This window comes from Dermacentor variabilis, chromosome 2, assembly GCF_050947875.1.
Source record: "Dermacentor variabilis isolate Ectoservices chromosome 2, ASM5094787v1, whole genome shotgun sequence".
In the NCBI taxonomy this organism is placed as follows: Eukaryota; Metazoa; Arthropoda; class Arachnida; order Ixodida; family Ixodidae; genus Dermacentor; species Dermacentor variabilis.
Genome location: NC_134569.1, coordinates 27,507,057 through 27,531,292, shown reverse-complemented (window position 1 = coordinate 27,531,292; position 24,236 = coordinate 27,507,057). Strand labels below are relative to the sequence as shown.

The 24,236-nt window shown below is 44.8% G+C and overlaps 1 protein-coding gene across 1 annotated transcript in view; it reads left to right on the top strand.

Annotated features, from left to right (window-relative positions):
- Mccc1 (Methylcrotonoyl-CoA carboxylase 1) overlaps window positions 1-13,369 on the top strand; it is a 40,011-nt gene extending 26,642 nt beyond the window's left edge. The window contains exons 10-14 of the mRNA XM_075679986.1: window positions 3,736-4,053; window positions 4,565-4,651; window positions 5,906-6,093; window positions 6,963-7,148; window positions 12,883-13,369. Coding sequence (XP_075536101.1) covers window positions 3,736-4,053; window positions 4,565-4,651; window positions 5,906-6,093; window positions 6,963-7,148; window positions 12,883-12,996 — 893 coding nt within the window. The 3' untranslated portion in view covers window positions 12,997-13,369. The remainder of the gene's footprint in view (window positions 1-3,735; window positions 4,054-4,564; window positions 4,652-5,905; window positions 6,094-6,962; window positions 7,149-12,882) is intronic.
- Window positions 13,370-24,236: the final 10,867 nt, after the last annotated feature.

The window sequence follows — 24,236 nt, the reverse complement described above, 5'->3', positions numbered from 1 at the left end:
ACACTTTCCGAAAATTTAGCCTGTCGGGTAAGATGGAATACGCTGAACCACGACTGATATGTAATGTCTTGGCAATTTCGTCCTCTGTGATTTGTCTGTTTTCCACAACCATGCCCTCGACTACTTTTAAATTCTCCTCAGTCGTTGACCTCGACGGCCTGCCCAATTTTTCCTCGTCGCATAAAGAAGTTCTTCCCTGTTTGAAACGCTCTATTCATTTGTAGATCTTGCTTCGCGATAAACAACTGTCACCATACTGCACTTGCATTCGACAAATAATTTCCGCAGTTTTAACACCTTCCGCAAACAAAAAGCGAATCACTGCCCTCATTTCCTCCTTGGTGGAGATCGACATTGGAGCTGCCATGTTTAACGCTCTTAACGGTCTGCTACACTCGAATGACTAATGCGGGAATAAGAGTGACACTTTCCATAGAAGTGTTGCAGACGACACTAATTCAGCACTGGATACAAGCAGTGTTACCAAACCCTAGTGCGAAAAGTCGCAAAAGTCCCATTACTTTTTGACTTCCCCTCATATTTACAACCAGTTTATTGAAACCATAGTGTTTGCCGTCGCTGACTCCAACGTCGCATAACACAGCTCGATGTTGTGGCAAAGGATCTGATGTTGCTAGTTCTGACGTCAGGGTGACCGGCCTAGCCCTAAGGTGGGGATGATGTCAGGTTGAAGTGGCTGTATCGCTCGGACCTCTCCGCTAGGCCTGTGGAGTGTAACCATAGGAGCTCGGATACATCCTCATGGTGAAGGCGCTGTCAGGTCGTTGTTGCGGTACTCATCTGCACCCGCTCAGCCTATGGATAGTAGCTGCAGAAGCTGGGTCATGGCCTCTACAGGACTGCTGCTGACTGTCTCTATGAAACACCATTCTGATCAAAACCCCAGGCCGCCTCCCTCTTCACTGTCCCAAATTGTGCATAGGGCACCTTCCTTCTCATCCTACGTGTCCTGAAGCCGTTTCCTTTATAACCTCTTCGACACATCTAACCATGATTGGCATGCTTAACTCTGTGTGGCCTTCCTCCACTCACCACTTCATGCCATGTGTCTTGAGTCTTTATTCTCGTCTTCCACTTACCTTCCTTGAATCATGACACTCTATTACTGATAATTTACACAATGAGCATGCACTTTACGGAGAGGCTACAGTTGATTGTCGTTAAGTAGATTTGCATTAGTGAAGTTGGAGTATTGAATCTACGAAATTGTGCTAGAGTAAGTATTTTTGTTTGTGGACACAATGTGAAAAAAAAAAAGTGCATCATGCAAGTGAAGGTGCGACACACATTGTTGATTGAATGGCTATCTTTGTTGCAGTACAGCTGTGCTACCAAACAACACAGGAATACACGTATAAAGGTGCATTAGCAACTGAATGACTAGACCACATTTGTAGTGCACCACCATGACCAGTAATGCTTGGCTGGCTTTATGGCAACTCTGGTTGTAAGCATATGATTTTATTCATGTTTGTTTTACTCTCAGTTATGTGATGCAGTATTAAGCAATATTAGGGAAGGGTAAGAAGCTGAGTGCACTAGGTGATGGATTTACAAGATGGCATCAAGTTTATTGCTGTACAAGTGGCCTTGAAAAATTGCTCTTTTAAAAATGATGTATTGGTTAATACTTGGCAAAAGCTGTAGGAGTCATTACATGAAGGCAACCACGAGGGCAAAAGACGCAGTGATTCAAGTGTGTGTGGAAATTTGACAAATGGAATTAGATTAATGAAGGTTGACATTTGGCTTGACGCTGCAAAGGAAGCACATATGGGCTCCTCAGAATTGCATTAAGGATTTCTTGCTATTTGGTGGAGGCCGACATTTCCTATCACAATTCAGCTGTTGTGCCAAATGATATTTATTGTGCCATTCTGAATAAGGTTGGCAGTATTGTACCAGGCTGCTCTAAAGGAAGCTTCTCAATAGTTGGCAGTGCCTTTCCCAACCAATTTTATCCAGGACCAGTCACTAATGGCCTCCTTGCCAAACATAGGTGATTCTAGAGCAGCAGTTCTGGAGCTCCACATTGAGAAACTTGGAAAAGTGCCAACAGCTAACCAACAAGCTTTCTTTCTTTCTTTTTTGGAAATGTTGCCAAAAATGCTGACAAAGCTATAGAGCTGCACATTATCATACCGAGTAAATTTGATTATTCTAGGCTTGGTGCACTGCAATTGAGCTTCGACTTAGTGACATTTGGTTTGACTAATTTTTTCTCATTCCAATGAAATGCTTTCATAAAATGTTATACTGTATTGCGTTGTTCTTTCAATGTCATAAAGGCCTGTAGACTTCCAGTTTGCACATTGCCGGAAGTTAGGTGTAAGAACAGAGTACTTAATTCCTGGTCATGGTATCTGCTGGACCAGCACTTTGCCAGAGCCAATGCTCAGCAGATCCATTCTCTTGGGCACACTCAAGAACACAGAGCTGGAACAGATGTGAGTTTTTTAAAATAAATAGTAACATATCAGTGCAGTGTTAACTGTATTGATATGATTATAATGCCTAGAATGATTAGAATCAATCAATGCAGAATCAACTGCATTGGTTGACTTTCTCAGGCAACTAATGGTGATCATGTTTAGTGATGAAGTGATAAACTGCACATGGGTTGCAGACAGCTACACATGATTCATGTGTGCTAGCTTCTGCTTGGAAAAGTTTTGAAAGCGTATTTTTGCATGTTTGTTCATTCCTACCCTAGCCAAGAGAAAACTTTGTGACTTGATATTGACCAACTGATCATCATCCCAACGCATGGCAAATGCCATTTTTGCCATAACAGTGGCAAATAGTGCCGTCATTTCATTGCAGTGAAATCAACATCTTTTATTGGGGTTGCCACAGGTGACATGCACTTCGAATTCACTGAGGATGAAACAAGCAAATAATGCATGCAAATGGGATATTAAGCTCTCTTCGTGGGCAATTCTTGAAATGTCCGAATAAAAACAAAATCTAAAAATCTAGAAATCTGTCACCAAATGCTGCCTATGTGCAAAAGTTCACTACAAATGAGCTGTCAGCTTAACTGGAAGAGTTGTGTACTATATCTGATGCTCCTATTTACGGAAGATTTAGTACTTGTAACATATAATTTCACCAAGTAGAACGTTATACTTTGGTGAAATAGGCGTGAGGCAGCTACCTTGAGAAAGCTTAACTGTAGCTTTGCCGAGATTGCCTGATATGTACAACTGTGGTTGAAAGACTTCCTTTAGATAAACAGTACAATACGGCGCATATGTGAGCTGATTGGTGACTCATGGTGAATAAACAGCACAAACATGGGACACAGCTTAAGAGGACACAGTGCTGTGTCCTTAAACTGTGTTCATCTTATTTGCTGTTTCTGTGCAGTATGTTCATCGCACAAGCCTCACTTCCTAATGGTGTCAAGCAGATAGTGAGGAGTCTCTGTCAAATGATTTGAGACCAGAATTTGAGGCCAGGAAACAATGGATCAGCAAATTTCGAACAGTACAACAGAACATTTTCTTTTGTAAAATATTATTGGTGTATATTTGGCAAACACAATTTAGCAGCTGCAAACTGTTAATTTTGAAAACTAAGGACTAATATTTTTGACTAAATTGCATTAAATTTATTTTCTTTCTTCTTATTTTCTTATTTTTTGTGCTTCTGGAGAATGGCTCGAAATCACAGTTCACCAGTAGAGTTAGTGACAATGAAAATGACATGCAGGGGATGATGTGTCTGTCCATTACGACCCCATGATTGCCAAGCTGGCCGTGTGGGGTCCTGACCGGCCCACAGCCCTGCGGCGCCTGTACCAGTCACTGTCCGAGTACACCCTGGTGGGGCTGGCCAACAATGTGTCATTCTTGATGCGGCTGGCGGCACACCCAGCGTTCCGCCAGGGTGTTGTACACACTGGCTTCATCCCTACCCACAACGATGAGCTGTTTCTGTGCCCTGAGGTGAGCCAGCCTGTCATCTGCGCGGCTGTGCTGTCCCTTTTGGCCCATGAGAGGGCTGAGACTCTGGGTGCCCAAGCACGTGGTGAGTAACCAGTTTGAGAAATGCTGGGACGGTTACATTCCGAGTGGTCTGTCTCAGATCACCTTTTTTGGTCCAACATAGTGTACTGGAAGAACTACATCATGTCTGCCATGTGTACCATCAACTCCATTAGTCATTGTGCACTCATCTGCACCATGAATTGGGACAGTACTAACTTGTATGCATCCGCCGATGTTGCTTAGTGGCTATGGTGTGGGCTGCTAAGCACGAGGTCATGGAATCAAATCCCAGCCACGGCGGCCGCATTTCGATGGGGGCAAAAAATGTGAAAACACCTGTGTACTTAGATTTAGGTGCACATTAAAGAACCCCAGGTGGTCCAAATTGTTCCGGAGTCCTCCACTATGGCATGTCTCATAATCAAATTGTGGTTTTGGCACGTAAAAACCCATAATTTAATAAACCTAGCTTATACGCAACAAAAAATGAATGTAGTACATGTTAAGTGGTCAGACTGCTGAGCATTGACATTGGTGCCTTTCTCTTGCAGAGAGCTTTCCGTCACTGAATTTCTCGGCTCCCTTTCGTGTGAACAGCAACTGCAAGCGGAAAGTTCTGCTGGCATGCCGGGACAAGAGTAAGTATGCTGGGCTTTTTTTTTTTGTCAACTACCTGTGCAAGAGATGTCACCATGTTCCACATCAATCACTTTCGGGGGCATCACTTTCAGTGAACACTTGACTGTCTGATGAAGTGCCATGCCAGATGCTACATTATGCAAAAGTGAAGATATCGTCGAAAGTGATCTATTCAAAATACAAACACTGATAAGGGCTGCTGCATTTTATTATGATCATAGTGTGACAACATCTGTGAGCAGCATATATGGCTTGTATTGAGAAGCTGGAACGCAGTGATTGTCCAGCAGCTGGCTCCGTGAATCTGATGTCTGCAACACCACTGTGTATGTACGGAACCATGATGTTTCACTCTTTTTGTCCAGTTGGCCTGATATTGTGTCATGGAAGGAAAATTGAATGACAATACCTGTATTGACCTGGGCTTAGCACCAAGGCACACTTTGACTGTGCAAGGTGCAAGGACAGCCTGTGCCTCAGATGTGTGTGCATGTGTGCATATGTGTGTGTCTTTCTTTCATTTTTGACACTGTGAGCAAGTACTGATCAGCCACATCTTATTATCTGTACAGTTCATGGGGCACCAAAACTCAGTGTGATTACAATACAAAACACTGGTGCTCACGAATGCTCATGAATATACAGAATCATTGTAAAATATCAGATGTAATTAAGCTTAATTCATTCTTCTAAGTATCCTCATGGCAGCAAGTTGTAGTGGTGCAGTGCAATTTGATTATAGTATACAGTGAGTAGAGCTTCAGTTATGGTTGACATAAGCATTGATAATGTTTGAAATCATGTGCTTTCTGTTGCAAAAAGAAATATACATGTGTCTATGAATGAATGATTTGATATCCAAGCTTTCGGACCATCCATCAATTTGGTATCTAGGCTTTTGGTGTAAGCTATGCAGGCCATTGATAGCTGAAGTTCATCATTTGCATTCTTTCTATTCCCTTTAGTACTTCGATGTGATTAAACAAAACAATGTGGATTGACAAGGTAATCCATGTAACTTAGTCACTAATATTTTTACATTCAGGCATTTTGTTGCTGGGATAATAAACGCTTGGTGTAGTGTTGGCGTAGGTTTGTGCACTGATAATAATTTTATGTGGCTTGTCTTATAAAAGAGCACTTTATAAAGCGATATTCAGCTTGGTCATAATTGGTTCACTATAACAGAGTCTCACTGTATCCATTTCATGGAGACTGCTGCAGGACATGTTTTCTTTTTGTCACTTTTGCAGAGCATGAGGTGCTGGTGACATTCCTCGACGCTGGCTCATATCTGATGCGCTTTGGAGACGAAGCCTTTCAAGTGTTGGGACGTGCTGCAGTGGACCGCGGTGTGGCTCACGTGGAATGTGAGGTCCAAGGCACTGACATCAAGATTCGCACAGTGCTCCATGATGGCACACTTCACGTCTTCACTGCAGTGAGTATCCCTGGCCCTGAAGTACCTAGCTCGAATTCATTATTGCACTAGGGCAATATAACCTCGTATCTCACATGGTCATAGTGATGTGTTATCGTACTTCATACTTCAGTGTAACCTGCATCATAACCTGCATCATAGTGATGCAGGTAACACTGATGTAGAGGAAGGAACAAGGCTCAGAATAGAAATTTTATAAGTTGCTGGAAGTGTCAGGATGCAGAAACGCTATCAATGTGTTTAGTCCAGAATGAGTATAAACCCATCCTTGATAAAAGACAGAATGTGTGTATGCTCTTTTCAAGCATGTGTCAGACGTTACAATGCAGCAGTCAAATTTGACATCAAATTTTATACATGTTCAGTACATTGTGTGTTTCCTATTTCATTACCGCATCTGCTGCATGACATCTGCATCATTATAAGGCTTCAGTGGTGTTCTTGTACCCTTTCTACCATGGACATAATGGTACAAGCTTCTCTCTTTGGTGTCAGGTTCCAAGTTCTTGCATTACATGTAGATGAGCTGCACAAGTCCGCTTGCTATCTGTGTCCATAGGCAGCACTACCACAAAGGTGTTTTGGTAATAATGAAAATATTCTTAGAACTAGCGAATGCAAGTTCAAAATGGTATTGTCGTTACATGGTACGCATGGTTTGCTAGTTGTAAGTCAACGTCATGTTCATCCTTTCCTTGTCTTGTGTTCTGTCAACTTTGCGCTGTTGCCCTACTTTTGTTACATGGTGCTTTACACAAGGGCAGTTGTGGTTCAAAAGTGGTCCAGAATCAGTATAGATGTACAGCTGCCATAGTAGATACCTACAGTCAATTCAAGTGACTCATTTGTCTTTTAATTCAAATGAACAGGATGGCGTGGAACAGATGTCTGTGCCAGTGCCAGCATACCTGGAGAATGCTGGAGACGGCAGTGGTGTGGGCAAGAAGGGCGCAGTGGCCCCTATGCCAGGTGTGGTTGAGAAGCTCTTCGTCAACGAAGGTGATGCCGTTGCTGAAGGGGACCCACTTGTCGTCATGATTGCCATGAAAATGGAGGTACTTCCATATTTTAAACAATTTCAGATGTAAAATTTTTCAGATTTCAATGTGCACATTGCAATCATACCTTTAATGGCCAGGCTTACAAAGTTAGCAGACAGGCCATTTCACTTGTAAAATGGGTCATCATAATGAGCAGCAATACTGCATAAAAGTCTCATTTCTATTATCTATCTTTAGAATGAGCTGTGGCCACTCTAAAATCCATGCTTCATGAGGGCTACACTGTTGCTTGGGAATACATTTAAAACTCGATCTTATGAAACATGATTTTATGAAGTTCCCTATCCAATGAAGAAATATACATCCACCGTCAGGTACCCATAGGGTTCAATGTTGAGATCAACCCGAATTGATGAAGCAAACTTGGATGAACTTGATTTGACAAAGTTTCTCCTGGAATAGTAAAAAAATGGCGATTTATTTCTAATTTTGACACAGATTGGTTCTTCTTTGAGTGTGCGCTCTAAAGCTATTGTGTTAAAACATCTAGGCGCCATGGTCACATCATTAGCTTTAATTTAACGAGGCTGCACGCCATGCCCATGCATGGAACAGCCGACTCAACACTGCCTCGGTAGGGGTGGCGGTGGTTGCTTTTGTCATTTCATGGTTTAAGCGACAGATGGCTTAATTAGCAGCAAATACAATGCTGCAGTAGTCTTTGTATGTTGCTACGTTAAAATTTTATATTTCAAAGGACCAAAAAATTCCTTTCTCAATTTTATGAACTTCCCGATTTAACAAAATAATTCGAGCATGGTCATCACTTCGTTAAATCGAGTTTCAGCTGTAGCCAACATAGTTCTTAGTAGAGGCGTGCGAATACCGAATAGTAGAATTTGAATCGAATATCGAATACAGTTGGATCCGGACATATCGAACCTACATGTAACATATGTTTGTGTATATCGAACAGCTGTAAAATTCCCGTAAAGGCTTCTAATAAAATTCTTGTTTTATATATCAAATTACCTAGACATTGAACTTTTCCTGATCCCCTTCAGATTCGATACATCTCGGTTTGACTATACCAGAAAATTTAAAACAACCTTTTATGCTTCAAAATTTTCTGCAAAGAAAAGAAACAGTGCTGCACATGCTCAGAAGGCTAAGTATGTTAACGAAAATCTTGCTAGTTATCGGTAACTTAGGTACCTTTGAATCGAGACGTATAGTATGCTCTACTCTTACTAAAGGAAACGCCAAATTAGTATGCCAGCACTGATAACAACCCAGTTCGTCGTGCATGAATCTCTGGAAAAATTTTTGATCAACAGTGTCTGTGAAATTGAATTAGGTGCTTCTTTCTGTCTGAAGTTGAAGAAATAGCGAATTTATCCTAAATACCAATGAGGTATTCAGTTTAGTAGTGGGCCATACTGTATGTGCTTAATGGGAATCTTCTGTTGCCTAGGAAGTACTGCTTTCCAGTTTTCTTCCCGTAAACAGGAGGGTTTTTTCATCTTTATGGCAGGTGGTTTCTGTGGGTTATCGCCTGCTCGTTAGGCAAATCTGCACAACAGACAAAAGAGAGGAATGTGCATGGGGTCACTCAGCATCACTTCGTGTGGTCATCGACACCGACGATATAAGAGTTCTCAAATTGGGAGGCCCACGGCAAATTCGTGCAACATCACCCCCCACTATTTCTTTCTTCTTTCCCCCCACCTGCCTCCATCTGCCACTTGTGTAAGCGCGTCTGCAGCCAAGGGTCAGTGCGCTGTCAAGTGATATTTTCAAGCCCGCCATGTAAATTCCAAAGCTAATCTTGTGGTGGGTCATTCGAAGCATTCGAAGCTACAGAAAGAGATGTTTGTGTGCCTATGGATGGTGTTCGGAATGAGAGGCCACTGTGCAGTATTTTTCAAAGATGGCGAAGGTGAGCATGCAGCGGTCATCCCGTGCACTTGCTTTCATTAGCGAGGTGGTTTGTTGGCTTTCCGAGGGTTGTACGACCGCTGTGAATAGATCTGCATTGATTCGTTAACCGTAACTTTAGCCATCGACATCCGACGACGCAGCTCCGATTAGGCCTTATAGGCTAGACAGTGCGGCCAATGGTGTGGCTCGGAAGAAAACTCATCGCCAGCTCATGTGATTACGGGATAACGGCTCTCAAACCATCGTGGAAAGCTTGTCGCTAATATGTTCCTACAGGTGGCTCATCAGTGATCGGTCGCAATATCACGCATGCTAATTAGATCGACAGCTGTTAAAGCGGCGTTCGGGTCCGCAGTGTGACTTTACAATTGCTAATAAGTACAGCGGGGCGTGGCACTTCCGGAGGCGCCAGACATGTGTGCGCATGCGTGCGTAAGAGCGGGTGCGAGAAAGAAAATGTGGGGTCTTTTGCTCCTTGAATATATGACTCTGCCTAGGCATTATGGAGGAGAAATTTCTTAGTGCGTGTTGTATGCGTTTATCCCTAGGCATGTCAGCATTGCGGAGTGGAGTCAAATTTGTTTACACTCGGATGCTGGCTTCCTGCGCAGTGGAACAGTTTGGTGAAGCAGCGGGCACTGACACGCCATTTGGCGACCGCTGTGTTGGACAGTCTGTCTCGCAACTGCGGTGCTTGTGCCAAGTCAGTCGTGCTGGATCATGCCTTTGTCATGCCTCACGGCGCTGTACCTTAAAAATAACAGACGGATGTTACCATGGGAGCAGTAGGGACTGTAGTAGAGACCAGGCCGCATATATTGAAAATGTAGAAGGCAGAGTGCCTTAGCAACCGCAGTTGAACGCGAGTGGCTGATAGGCTGCGGGTGACGCTCTACGCCCCTGTGACCACTGTGATGATATGTCGCGCTACCATAACGCCTTTTACGCTAACGTAACCTAACGTTAACTTAATTAAGCAAATGTGGCTGAGACGCAAAGACAATAATCCTCACGGTGTAACCATTGTGCGAAGACACCGTGACACCCTAATGCATCTTGTGCTTACCTAACCCAACATAACCTAACGTTAACCTAACCAAACATGGCCGAGACACAACCACTATAATCCTCACGGCATGAATGTTGTGAGAATACGCCAGCCACCCTAAAGCATTTTATGCTAACCTAACCTAGCCTAAGCTAGCCTTAACTAACGTGGGCGAGACACAAAGCCAATAATCCTCACGGCGTGGCATTAGGCAATGGCATTCAACCGAAGTTGCTAAGGTGCTGTGCATTTATTTGACTCAAAGGGGATCACTCAAAAATGCTGCTGGCAGACAGCAGCATACAAAAAGCCTGCCAACAGCGAAGATACGGCACCAGAAGAGCAGACCCGACCCCTACTGCTCCCTTGGGAAAATCAGTGATATTCTTTTTTTTTTTTGAGGGTAGAGCGCAGTAAGAGGCGAGAAAGGTTTAATCTGGCATGACTGACTCAGCTCCAGCGCCACAGGTGCAAGATCTGGCCGACGTACCTTCAGACACAACGATCACCAAATGGGGTGTCCGTGCTCACTGCTTCACTGCACCGGCAGCCAGCGTCAGCGCATAAACAAATGCCAGCATGCCTAGGGGACAAGCGAATACAACACGAGCAAAGCATCCTCTCCTCCGTAGTGCCTAGGCAAAGCCAGATATTCAAGGAGCAAAAGACCCCAGATTTTCTCTCTCGCAGTCGCTCTTACTCACGCTTGCGCAGAAACATCGGGTGCATCTGGAATTGCCTTGGGAAATGCCACGCCCTGCTGTACTTAGTAGCAATTGTAAAATTATGTCTGCGGTGGACCAGTCAGTAACTATCGCAAGCGCGCGTGCGAAGTTGCTCGGTGTACTCGTGTCTGGGTAGAGAGAGCTCCCAACTGCGTAAATCTGCATGCGTGAACGCTGAACTCGGATCACTGAGCACTGAACGTGTATCCGATGCGATCATGCAGCACACCTTCTGGTGGCTAGTCAGACCGATATTCGCACATGCTCGTACTTTCCACATGTGCTGCTGTTGTAGTTCCCCCTGTCAGCGTTGTGGTAAATCAGTATAGACAACCAGGATCAACCTTGTACCAACAGAGATCATGCGCCATGGGAACACTGCGCACGTCAAGGCACCGACAATGGCCAGGCCATTTCAACATCACCTAGGTCATTCACCGGAGGTACCGATATTCGAGAAATAAAATATTAGATATTTGATTCTTGAATTGAATGATTCGATTGTTCACTATTCGATTCGCTGTCGAATATTCGAGTATTCGCACACCCCTAGTTCTTGGTTGCTTTTCTCTTCATCTGCTTTTCCAGTGCATGGCAAAAACCATTTTCCCCTGGTTAGTGTGAACTGAACTTGCAATTTTTTTTTTCATAATTTTTTTTCTGCCTACCTCGACTGCATTGTAGTTTCCTTGGGACTCGCTCTGTCACTGAAATTCTCCTAAACACCATCTAATTCAATCTCTAAATTGCAATATGGGCCATAAGGTAATTAGTTAAAGGGACCCTGAACCACCCATTGGGCTTGGTGAAATGACATAGTCCGCGAGTAGCATACGGTGCTGTGAACATCTCAGCAAAGTTTTGCTGTTGTACGCAGTGCATGGAGCTCGCAAGCAGAGCACAAAGTTACCTTTCTCTCAAATGCTCCCTTTTCAACAGAAGCCTGCTCCTCATTGTCTTCAGGACACTTTATTTCGTAATAAAGCAGATTCCCATACACAGCTGCTATTCGTAGCTGCGGTTTGCTACATATCACAGATGCTGTAGCTGCCGCAAGGCGCCGCCATGCGTCCACTGGTTCGCTGCGGCTCGCTGAGGACAACTGCATTTGGCTTATGCTTACTGTGTTGTAGGCACCAAAATCGAAGGTTGTGGTAACTACATTAACATCTAAAATTTAATTTGAACTGCGTGCCACAGTGACATGTAGAAGGCGGAGTTTTGTGGACACACCCCACTCCGCCATAGCCTTCGCAATGCCAGGCCTTGAAGACGGAATGGGAGCACAGCGGAGGCTGTGTTTGATTGCCAATAACTCCGCTTCTGCTGAACACATTGAAGTACTTTTTGCGGCAAAGTATTTCTAAAGTAGCCTATTCCACTTTAAATGCATTTCTCCACTTCGATAAATAGTGGTTCAGGGGCCCTTTAAAAACTTAATTAGTTAATTCTTTAATTAGTCGATTATGCATGTCAATTTTTTGCGCAAGTAATGTCCACCTCATCGAGTAGACCAGCTCATGGCCTAGAATTGTGCTATCTGCCACAGGCAATTAAGAAAAAAATTGGAAGTATTTGCTGAAACACCCTGTAAATTTACTAGATGCTGATATCTGTGAAAGTGTCAACTTTCTACATCTTTGCTATTTTGTTGTGAATTTTCCAATGAACAAAAGTGCAGTTGCTGTGTGCCAAACCTACTTAAGTATAATAATGGTTTAATGTTCTCACCTGGCTTTAGCCCCTTGCTAGTCATTTGTGGCCATATTACAGTTTACTATGAGACAGGGAACAGGTTATGCATTGGAAATCCACAAGTGGCATGAAAAAATGGGGTTCTGGTGGACAGTGCCGTTGAGCTTGTCATGTTAGCTTAGGTATTTCAGCACCCTACCCATGTTTCCTTATTTATGAGAAAACTAACTTGCAGCCATGTGGTGAGTGTAGCCTTTCAACAATGACATAAGTATCAGTGTTTCACAGGCACAGTACCTCGATTTTTGTATTGGCATAACAAAAAACATTCATTTGGCACGCCTTTATTCTTTTGCCTGTCTTCTGCTTTTGTTTACAGTATGTCATCAAGGCAGCTACTGCAGGCGTTGTTGAGAAGTTGCTCTACAAGGCCGGGGACAACGTAGCCAAGAATGCTGAACTAGTGAAGATCAGAGCTGCCGAGGTTAGCTAAGGAAGGCATCACACAATGGGCTCAGCGGCCCTTGTAATTCTAGTGATACAATTGACCTGCAATTAGTGCCTAGTAAATGGTCATAAACAGAAGTGTTCAACTTGTGCCTTCAAACAAGTCACACTGAATACAGTAAACGTAACTCCAGTGTACCTTTCGTTTTACTTGAATACAGTGTTCTTACTTGTAAGAACATTCGTCTGCTGTACGTGCCAGAAACTTCATACAAATTATGACACAGCTGTATTCATAAATTTGGTTTTGAAGGTGCAGGTATTTACTTATGGAATTTTCCAGGACTCTCACTATCTATTTTCATGACAAATTTATAAACTGCATGTTCACTGTATGAACAGCCCCTCCCTCCCCCCCCCCCCCCAAAAAAACATTATAGGCTAGATAGAATTCAGGCCTATGGACATATTGAGATGAAAACAAAGAAAATTGTATCTTAAGAAATGCTATGTGCTATATACATACATATAACATATACTGTCTATAAAGTATGTTGTATAAGAGTACTGAATGTGCACTTCATTTCTCCAAAGTACTGTGCAGATCATTTCAAATTTTTTACACAAATTATTTTGTGTTGTTTCCATTCAAGATATGATGGTTGACACCATACTCGCCTGTGGTAACTCATTGATAAGTTCTCACTTTTATTTATATGGCTGTTGCACCACTGAATAATATAGCCAATTTGGGTCGCTTGCTGCAGCGCCACCAGGCTAAAACGCATAAAGTACATTGTTTCACAACACAGAATGCACAATACCACTAAATGTGACAACTTCTATGATACGAAAGAAATGTATCACAGTAGAATATTTTGCTTGTGAAATATTTCTAACTCTGCTAAACGTACCACTTGGCCACTCACTGGCTTCCTTCATTCCATCATGAATAACATGCCAAAAGTGGTGGTTGCACATTTATTTACGAGTGGACAAGAAAAGTAGGGCAGTAGCCATAAGAAGTGTTTCACTTTCAGGGCATCCCCTAACTTTTAATGTTCTTTCCTTACATAAAGAAACTGTTTGATATTATTCTGAAAACACTTCTCAAAATTAACAGCAAGTTCAAAACACTCCATAAACAAAGGTCTAGCAATATTAGTGAATCTAAGGGAACTTATCATGAAATGTGAACAAAATATTGTATTTGAAGCAGCTTCTGCAACTCATGCATATAGTATTTGTATATATAAGGGGATTTCCTTCTTGTTCATTACGAAATATATATATATATATATATATATATATATATATATATATATATATATATATATATATATACGAAAGGGGGTTAACCTTTCGAGGGGCCCAATTCTTTTTAATCATGTCATAAGAAGCCAACAAACATTGACACCAAGGACAACACTGGAGAAATTACTTGTATTTACTAATTGAAAATAAAGAAATTACAAATTAATGAAATTGAAAATGGACGAAAATACAACCTGCCGCGGATGGCTAACAATTCCACATTTTCACATTACGTGTGCGGTGCTCTACCAATAGAGCTACTGTGGTGCCGCCATCCCATCCACTTTCTGGGGTATTTATGTGTTACTACTAGGTTGGGGGGCTGCTGTTGCGTGAGGGGTGTGCCATATAGTCGATAAAGGCTACTGAGGGCCACCATGAAACATTTCATCGCTTGCAATTGATTGGCTATAGATTTTGACCACGAAACTTTTCTTTCAGTTGATTGCTACAGTGGTATTTGTGAATTAACTATGTAAATACTCTACATGACATGCCGTCGTGTTAGCACCTATGTGCAATTCGTTTTATGGAGGCTTGTTAGGCTTTCCCCTGAGACCCCAGTATTGTGGAGAGGAAATGGCATAGATAGATCGCAATGTTCGATCGCACATTGCGGTGGCCCCAATTCCCAAAAACATGCACCCCAAGTACCATCCCGGACGACGCAGAGCAAGTGTAAAAACCCTTCACAAACGTTTTGGCATGGGACCGGGGGTGTATTATACGGATGCCAGTCGAGCCAGCTCAGACAATTTCACCATAGTCTCCACATGCAACAACAACATAACAACGGCATCCTTCAAAACCGCCTCGGCATGCGTGGCAGAGGCTGCAGCTATCGCCTTGGCCATTCAAGACGCCGAGCGCCAAACCAATTCGGCTGTCATATTATCCGACTCACAAATGGCTTGCCGCCTGTTTTTACATGGAATGGCACCCAAATCAATAATCAAAATTTTAGGCAGTCAACTAGAGGGGCACCACACTATCGTATGGTGTCCGGCACACGAGCGATAGGAAGAAAATGCGAGGGCAGACCGTATTGCTTGAGGATTAAACGTCCGAGCAACGGCATGGCCTAGCGACGACCTTCCACCGAATTCTTGTGACATCCTCCTACAGCAAAGGCAGGAGTGGAGACGTTTTGGACATCCTCACTCCGATTTAAACAGCCAACAGGAGAGGGACTGGCGTCGTATTCAGACGACGAATACATACCCCAACCTGCACCACCTACACAGAATACACCTCACGAGGTTCACTGACGAGTGCCTGTGGTGCACGGACACACCCACACTAAAACACATCACATGGGAGTGCCCCAGTAGGCCATCGCACATACAGCCCCATATTACACCAACATCCACTAATGAGGAATAGGCAGTGGGTGGCATGGCTTGCGGACGAGGGTTGGGAGAGCCAGTTGGCTCTTCTGGACCAAGCCCAGCCAGCCGCTCGTGCCAGTGGGGCCCTGGAATACTTTTTCATACAAAATGCGTGCCTAACTCTTTCTTTTATGCATTAATAAAGTGGCCACATTTGGCTAGAACAACTCACCAGAGTAATTAGAATCATGATAACAGCTTTGCGGCTCAGTGTCTAACATGGATAACATGTTGACACGTACCAATTGCCAAGATTTTTCTTCCATGTAAAATGCAATGTCTCTCATAGCTAAATAATAAGGGAATGTTAAGTGTTTAGCAAAGCATCATACACAACTTTGCATGTTGAATTTGCAGACATTCTTTTTACGCAAAATTTATGGACAGACACTGTGCATATATGCATTGCAAAACCAGTAGAACCTTTCAACGCTACATAGCTTGCGATATCGAAGCCGCAAATTTTCTCTACTCACGTGCTTTAGAAGGAACTGTGGTTCAGGTATGTCAGCAGAAAGAAGCCGACATATCCTTCAAAAAGTATGGTGTGAGCCACCCATATGCGAAGCATACACGAAGAGGACGAGCGCGCGCGGCAGCCGAGCGGCGTTGCGGCGTCCTGACCGTGACGTCACTCGCGAGAGGGCGCCACTCAAATTCTCGCCATATGTTCTCGCCGCTAATAGATTAGCGTGTTCACGCGGTCTTCGTACAACCATGCGGCACAGCATCTTCCTGTCTGCCGCCTTTTCCGGACGCTGACAAATGGCAGTTTCCCTGTACTTGAGCACACGACGACAGGGAGCCGGCCGGTCAGCACTGCGGCCAGTGGCGTAGCAACGGGGGGAGGGGGCGTGGGCCCCGGGTGCACGGGGCCAGTAGGGGGGGGGGTTGTCATATACGTCTGAAAACACCCGAAAATTGTCGATATCCTTGCCTTCCTCGACAACGCCCGGGGGGGGGGGTGACGGAAGAGCTATCGGCCCCGAGCGCCAGACGATCTAGCTACGCCACTGACTGCGGCCGTGGCGGTCGCCCGGCCCGAACGCGTCAAACATCGGTATGCAACGTTTATTCCTCGCACATAACAGTGGCGGGTAGTATAAAACGATCTCAATTTTATCTTTCGCTGTCGACCACTGTCAAATCTGTAGCCCGAACGCGATTCGTGGCACGAGGCAAGTTTCCCTGAACAGGGTGAAGGCTTGCAGGCGCTCACGTGCAAAGGTTCTTGCCTATCTGTTTTGCCTAGCACGCCACCGAGACGTCTTGTGCAAAGTTATAACTCTGAGTGCGCGTCTGGCCGCCGCTGCGTTGCATGCGAGACGGCTCGACCGCATCACGCGTCTTGTAGTGTCGACGCCGCGAATTGCAACATTGTGTGAATTGATGCGATGAGAAATAAGGCCTTCTCGCAACATTGCATTTTGCGATCGTCGAGGGCTGTTTTTGAAGCGCCGTACGCTACAGCTTCGCTTCGAAGCTGGTTAGGCTTAGCGGAACTCTCGGTGCTTGCTCGGCTCTGAGCCGGCGGCGGTGGGCGGTGGTGCATAGTTTGCTTGCATGGTCGACCCGACAACTCTCCGCAGACAGCCAGTCCGCTGTTCCAGCAAACGGAGGTGGTTTGGGCGGATTGACGGATGGGCGTCGGCGTGAGCGGCCGGAGCGGTGCAGGCGCCTGGCGGCGTAGAGCTCAACCAGACAAACACAGTGCTAAAATTGCAGTAATCTACAATATTCTGCTTCGCTACCGGTGCATATTTACGGCAGCAGCGTGTGCATGCTTTGAGCTTGCTTCTGTTTTTATTTGCTAATTTTTGCCTTTAAATAGTAATTGGGTGGTTTTCTTTTTCTTTCCTTTCTTTGTCTCGTATTTCGGGGGCGCGGGTGTGCTTCGTGTAAATTTGTTTTGCAGGATGGTTAGAGCGTCCTTTCGTGCCACGTGCAGCCGGGTGCAGCCGGGTGGGACGTACACGTACACGTGCAGCCGGGTGGGACGTTGAGCGTTTGTAGTCTTTAAATGGTAGCTTGGAAGTGGCAAGACAAATAGCTATTAGTGGTTTTACTGTGCGTGTTTTGGCAGGAAAGTGAGAGCGTGGCCGCGTGGTTGAGCGCGTGCGAGAGCCTGTCATACCTTCGGTCTCCGCGGCATTGATTGTTTTTGAAACAGTGGTGAGAGTTGCTTTGCGACATTTTGAGGATTTGGATCCTCTGCGTATCGGTCTTTATTAAAAGGCACGCGCTCTGCATTGATATAGTATTATAATATTTGCATCAGTAGTAGCATTAGTATAGTATTGTAGTATTTGCAAAAAGCCGTGCAATACATGGCGAGAAAGACGGGAAAGCAAGCAGTGCGCGGGGGGTCCCTCAAGGCAGATGAGACGGATGAGAATGGAGAGGGCATCGAATCAACCGGCACACAATTTGATGTCGATACTAGGCTGCAGAAAATGGAGGCTTTCCAGGAAGAGCTTCTCAAACAGGTGCAAGAGCTCAAAAATGAGCTAAACAGGGAGCCTGATGCACGGAAGGTAGTTGAAAAGAGACTCGAGGCAGCCGAGCAAAAGCTGAACAGGGCCGCCATTGTAAACGAGAACGTGCGTGACAATGGAACGCCGACCCCCGACGCGAAAGTCTAGGGAGTATCAGCGGAATACGTGGAATGCATGCAGCGTGATAAAGGGTTAGCTGGAAAGAGCGACACCTACCTTGAAGCCGCCACGCGGAAAAACCAGGAGCCCAGGGGACAATGCCCCTTGTCGAGTCCGAATCACGCGGAAAAGGACAAAGGGAAGCAGGGCGAGGTAGGAGAGAGTGAAAGGGTGATTATCGCCGGCGACTCAAACCTGGCTGGGTGCTCAAAAGCAATTGTGGAGAGGGTGAAAGGCGACAAAAGAGTGGCGGTAGGGACATTTCCAGGGCAGACACTGGGTTCTGTCATGAAGCGAGCAAAAGAAAAGCTCGCGGAAAATGCCCACGTGCGCAACCTTGTCATAGTAGCTGGTGGGCTAAATGACGTCCTAAACAGGAAAGGGCCAGGACTAAGCTCAGCGCTTGGCGAAGGGGGTGGACGACTTGCGCGAGCTATCCCCTCAGTTGCAGATCGTAGTGTGCACGGTGCCAGAGGTGCCTGTACGTGACAGTCACGTACAAAGAGCCGTAGTGGCTGCTAATGAGGCAATATGGAAAATGAGCCGAGAGAAAGGATTCGAGGTTGTCGAAGTAAACAGGGAAGTGAGAAGTTGTGGTTGTTTTAAACGAGACGGGATCCACTTCAATTACACGCTGGCACGAGAAGTAGGCTGCCGACTTGGTGGTCGCACTGTTGCTTCTTTAGGGGGCCCGCGAGCGCTCAGGAGGTCAGAGTAGATAGTAATGAAGAAGATCCCCTAGGTGATCATCAGAAGAGCATCGCTGTCGATAACAGAAAAAGGAGGAAAGCAAGAAAAAGAGCTTGCCATGCAATAGGCTACATAAACATGCAGGGCGGCAGGAGAAAGGAAAAGTGGGCAGAGATTGAGGAGCAGTTATATAGAGAACAAATAGGGGTGTATGCGGTTACAGAAACGCACCTTAGAGACTCAGAAGAGCCGCCAGTTATTGAGAATTATGTTTGGGAATGGTGCAACAGAACTAAGTCGGAATGAAAGGGAGGGGGAGTCGGAATGCTCATCCATCAGGGAGCCAAATGGAAGAGTAAATTCACAATGTCAAGAGCATCTTTGGTTATCAGGTATAATGAGTGGAAAAGAAACTTGGCTGGTCATTACGTATTTGTGGACCGGAAAAAATTGCACAGAGAAAGAATAAAGAGTTAGTGGACTGCATAAGCGCTGATGTTAAGGGTTTCGGGAATGGTGCTGAAATTGTTCTATTAGGTGACATGAATGCCCACATACAGGACTTAGATGGCTATAGCGACAATAACGGGAAGTCAATGCTAGACCTTTGTGAGCAACTTAACCTCGTTATCGTGAATACAGGGCCTAAGTGTGAAGGACAGATCACATGGGAAGTGGGAAACCCGCAATCGACCATTGATTACTGTCTGATGACAGAAGGAATTCATGATAAGTTGAGAGAAATTGTCATCGATGAGGAAGGGTTTAGCAGCATAGGGAGTGACCATAAACGCATCATTTTGAAAATGGGATATGTAGTTGCGAAAGAGCAAGGAGAGCAAAATGGCCAGTCCAAATTTGAACGCTGAACAAATAGCAAATATAGTCACTAGAGTTGAGGAAGAACTTGGCAAATGGCCAAGTAAAGAGTGTGAATATGGTGAGCTTCTAAGTGTAATAACGACAGAAATACGGAAAGAGAAACAACATGTTCGTTGGAAAGCAAAAAATAAACCGAAAAACTGGTGGAAGAAGGAGATACGAGAAGCGATCGCCGAACGACAGAAAGCATCTCGAGAGCACAGGCAGGCAAAGAAGGCGCAGTTGCCGCAGGATGAAGTAACCAGTGAATGGGAAATATACCGGGAGAAAAATCTATGGTTCAAATACTGGTGCAAGCAAAATTAGAAGGTGAAAGTGAACGTTGGTAGTCAGAAATACGTGAGAAAAAGAAGGCCACACCTAGAATGTTTTGGAACCACTTAAAATTATTAGGCAGGAAGTCAACAACGATACAACAACATATCCTAGACGAAGATGAAAACAGACTGGAAGGAGAAGCGGCAATAAATTACATCTTAAAAGTAACAGCCGAATCTTTCCAAGGCAATGACGAGGTTGTATTTGAAGAAAAAAAGAGCATGAAAGAGACCCAAGTGGAAAAGGAGCTGGTGCTGACAAATTTAAACTGGAAGAAAGCGGAAGAGAAAATTCCTAAGCGCACAGCCACAGGGCTAGACGAGGTTCCCGTTAGGCTGATAAATGAACTAGGACCAAAAAGTAAGGAAGCTCTGGTAAAGCAGTGGAAAAAACTTTAAAGATAGGCGAATACCAGACAGTTGGCGACGAAGTAGAATGAATTTAATTTATAAAGGTAAGGGGGAGAAAGACAGAATTCACTCGTATAGACCGTTGACCATTACATCGGTAATATACAGGCTAGCAATGCAGGCAATCAAATTAAAGCTTCAAGCATGGGCATAGAATAATGGCATTTTGGGAGAGCTTCAGAATGGCTTCAGAATCTGTAGGCGTTTGGATTATAACTTGTTTGTTCTTACTCAGTGTATTGAAATATCAAAAGCAGAAAGCAGACCGTTGTATGTGGCCTTTTTAGACATCACAGGAGCCTACGACAACGTAGACCGCAACATTTTGTGGGATATTCTGGAAGGGGAAGGCTTAGGTAACGATTGTCTACAGCTTTTGAGAGAGATTTACCTACAAAATGCCGTTTGCGTTGAATGGGAAGGGATGAGGAGCGATGAGAAAGCTCATACATTTACTTTTGGAAATGCGGTTGTTTGCTTTAAATCAGGGGTACAATCAGGACTCGACAGGAACCAAAGGTCAGTGGGTCGCCTCGCATTGGGCACTCACGGGAAGACTGCAAATGAAGCTGTGCAGGGTGATATGGGCTGGACTAGTTTTGAAGTGAGGGAAGCTCGCAGTAAAATTGAGTATGAAGAACGGCTGAGGAATATGGAAGAAAGTAAATGGGCTGGGAGAGTGTTCAGGTATCTGTACAGGAAAAACATTGATTCACAGTGGAGGAAAAGAACTGGGAAGCTTATCAGCAAGTATGCGACCTGTAGGGTGGGCAACACAGCAACAAAAAAGGTCAAGCGGAAAGTCAGAGAGGCTGAAATAATCTCATGGGTGGTGGCAATGGAAAATAAACCTGCCATGAGTAACTACTTAAAGGGACACTAAAGGTTACTATTAAGTCAACTTGGACTGTTGAAATACCATCCCAGAAACCTCGAAACGCTTGTTTCGTGCCAAGGAGAGACTTATTTTAAGAGAAAATGCGTTCTGAAGCGTCCGCGTACCTCTAGCGCAGTTCAAATCGCCCGCCCTCCGATCGAGGAGAACTGACATCATGGTCTCATAGTGACGTTGCGCCATCGGTGAGTAGAACGGCGTCCGCAGACGGCGCTACGGCTTTTCTGCGCAAAACGCGAACGCGCGGCCAGAAACAGAGCCAAGACAGAGCCGACAGCAGAGCGAAAGCGGGAGTATGGTGGCTAGCGGAAGGAGAAACGAATTACGTCCCACGTTACGTCCCACGGCACACGGAGAGTCCGTTTTCGTTAAACTATAGGCTGCAGCGAGCTCGCAGCGTGGTCGGCGTGGTCTATGAGAAGCGACGAGCCTTTTCGCACTCGCAACAGGGCATAAAAATGTGCGAATCGACGCAAAACTCGGCCTAGAAACGTGCTTCGCCACGGCCAGGGCTCAATACGACCGAAGCTGGCACGACCCAGATGTCGTTTCCCGCACCGCCACCAGGCGCCGCTACTATACCTCACACTCCAGCGCAAGACGCCCATAAGCTGGTACTTCATTCTATGACGCTAACTTCGACGCTCGTCGCAATGGACCCTGACACCGACAGATTGGCTCGCGATGGTGGGCTCAACTTCAGCGATTTGAGCACCGACGAGCGCGACCTGCTGCTGAGGGCTCGCACTGCCGGCGTCGTTGCGTACTACGACGGCGGCCTCGACACCGGCTCTCCGGAGCGGGAAAGCAACGAGGGCTTCCCACGACATCACATGGACGTGGCATTCTCGCTGCTTGTTCCAAATGAAAGTTTCGCGAGCAGAACCCTCACAGCACGACGCGATAACGAAACTACTGAAACTCCAAAGCGTGCGCGGCGCAGAGTCGAGCGAAAACGAAACCTTTCGAACACCCATATTACTGAAGGGTAACGTCAAAATGTTATTTTTTCCTAGAATCGAATAGACGTAGACAAGTAGCATTTTTTCCGGCTTATAATCGAATGAAATGATATTTTTAATACGAGTAGTTGAGTATTAGTAACACAAATTATGAGGAGACCTTTCGTCATCGGGCTAGTACCGGAATGTCGCTGGGGGGTCTCAAATCGTGTCATGCATTTACCTCAATTTCTCGGTTACTAAAGCTCTGTTCGCGATTATATTGACGCCTTAGACGTTCTAGAACATTGCTCTACCACTTTAACTTGAGTTTCTGGTAACCTTTAGTGTCCCTTTAAGTGTAAAAAACGAAATCAGGAAAGAAACAATTTATGATAACTCAAAGGGAAGCTCATTACTTGTCGAAGCGAGATCGGGATGCCTTAGAAAGCGCACCTATAAAGCGAGACATAAGAAGGAAAAAGAAGCATGTGCTTGCTGCGGTAAAGCTGGGGAAACGACGGAGCATGTTTTATTAGAATGTGAAGACGTCTACCCAGCGGTCGATTTAGGCACCACTGGCCTCCTTGAAGCCCTTGGGTTCAGCGGGAGCATTGATAAAGCAAACATGTCCGCAATAGGCATTAGTAAGATGCGATTGGAGGATTGGTGGAAGAAAAGTAGGGAAACGACAAAAAACGGAGACGTACAAAAGCAAAGTTCGCAATAGGGGATCAGAAAATTTGGGCGTGGTAGTTCATAGTGTTTTTTTTTCTTTCTTTTTTCATTGTTTAACCTAGGTAGGACATTAGGCAGTATAACAGCAAGATCTTGGTGGCGCAACCCACAGCCTTGTTCCAAAGGAGATGCTCATAACATCCATCCATCCAGCCATTCTCACGTTTACGCCCCCGCTCATCCGGCAAACCGCCCGCGCTTGCCGGAATACCGGACGCAGCGTATTCGCAAATTCCGCAAGCGGCCAGAAATAGTTGCGTGCAGTGCACTGCCGCACGCACGTGTCGCTGCTGCATAGTACGTGGTATTTGCACCTTCTAGACAAAATTTACCCCAGAATTTGACTGGTATAGACGGGTCCGTTCACAAGAGTAGTGCTATATCCGAAAGTATGTTGTATGCGGATCCGTGTTAAACGGGCGCGGTCTGTATACTTATACGTTCAACAAACTTGTGCTGTCCCGGAAAGTATGTACTTAAAAAAGAAGCTGCACATTTCCAAACAAAATTATGCAGGTCCAATGCACACGTTAGAACCTGTGTAAAGCGAACCTTTAGTGAAGCAGTTAAGAGGCAGTTTTTAGCTCGGGCCCAACTCCGATGCCGCCTATTCAAATACATATGCAAAACGTAGATACGCTTTCCTGAGATAAGCACTATAGGCCAATGTTAATGAAATTTGATACATTTGAAAGAAAAAAGTTAAATTGTATAGTGACTCTTGGGAGCGCAATTCGATCTAGGGCCTGAATTTTTTAAAGAAATTTTCAAAAATTGGTAAGCGAAAAAAAAATAGAAGCACTAAGCTACAAATTCACAGCTCTGCACCAAGAACAGATATCGCAGTTCTGTAGATTGCATCCGTTAGAGCGTCCAAATCGGATAAATGTTATATACCAAGTTACATCTTACGGGCATTCAACACATTTTTACAAGGGTTTTGCAGAAGTCGTACTCGCATCTTAGTGGCCTATTTGAAAGCCATGTATAATACATCTATTTTGTCCGCTTGAGATTCACTATTAGATGCAATTTACAGAATAAGTACATTTGCAG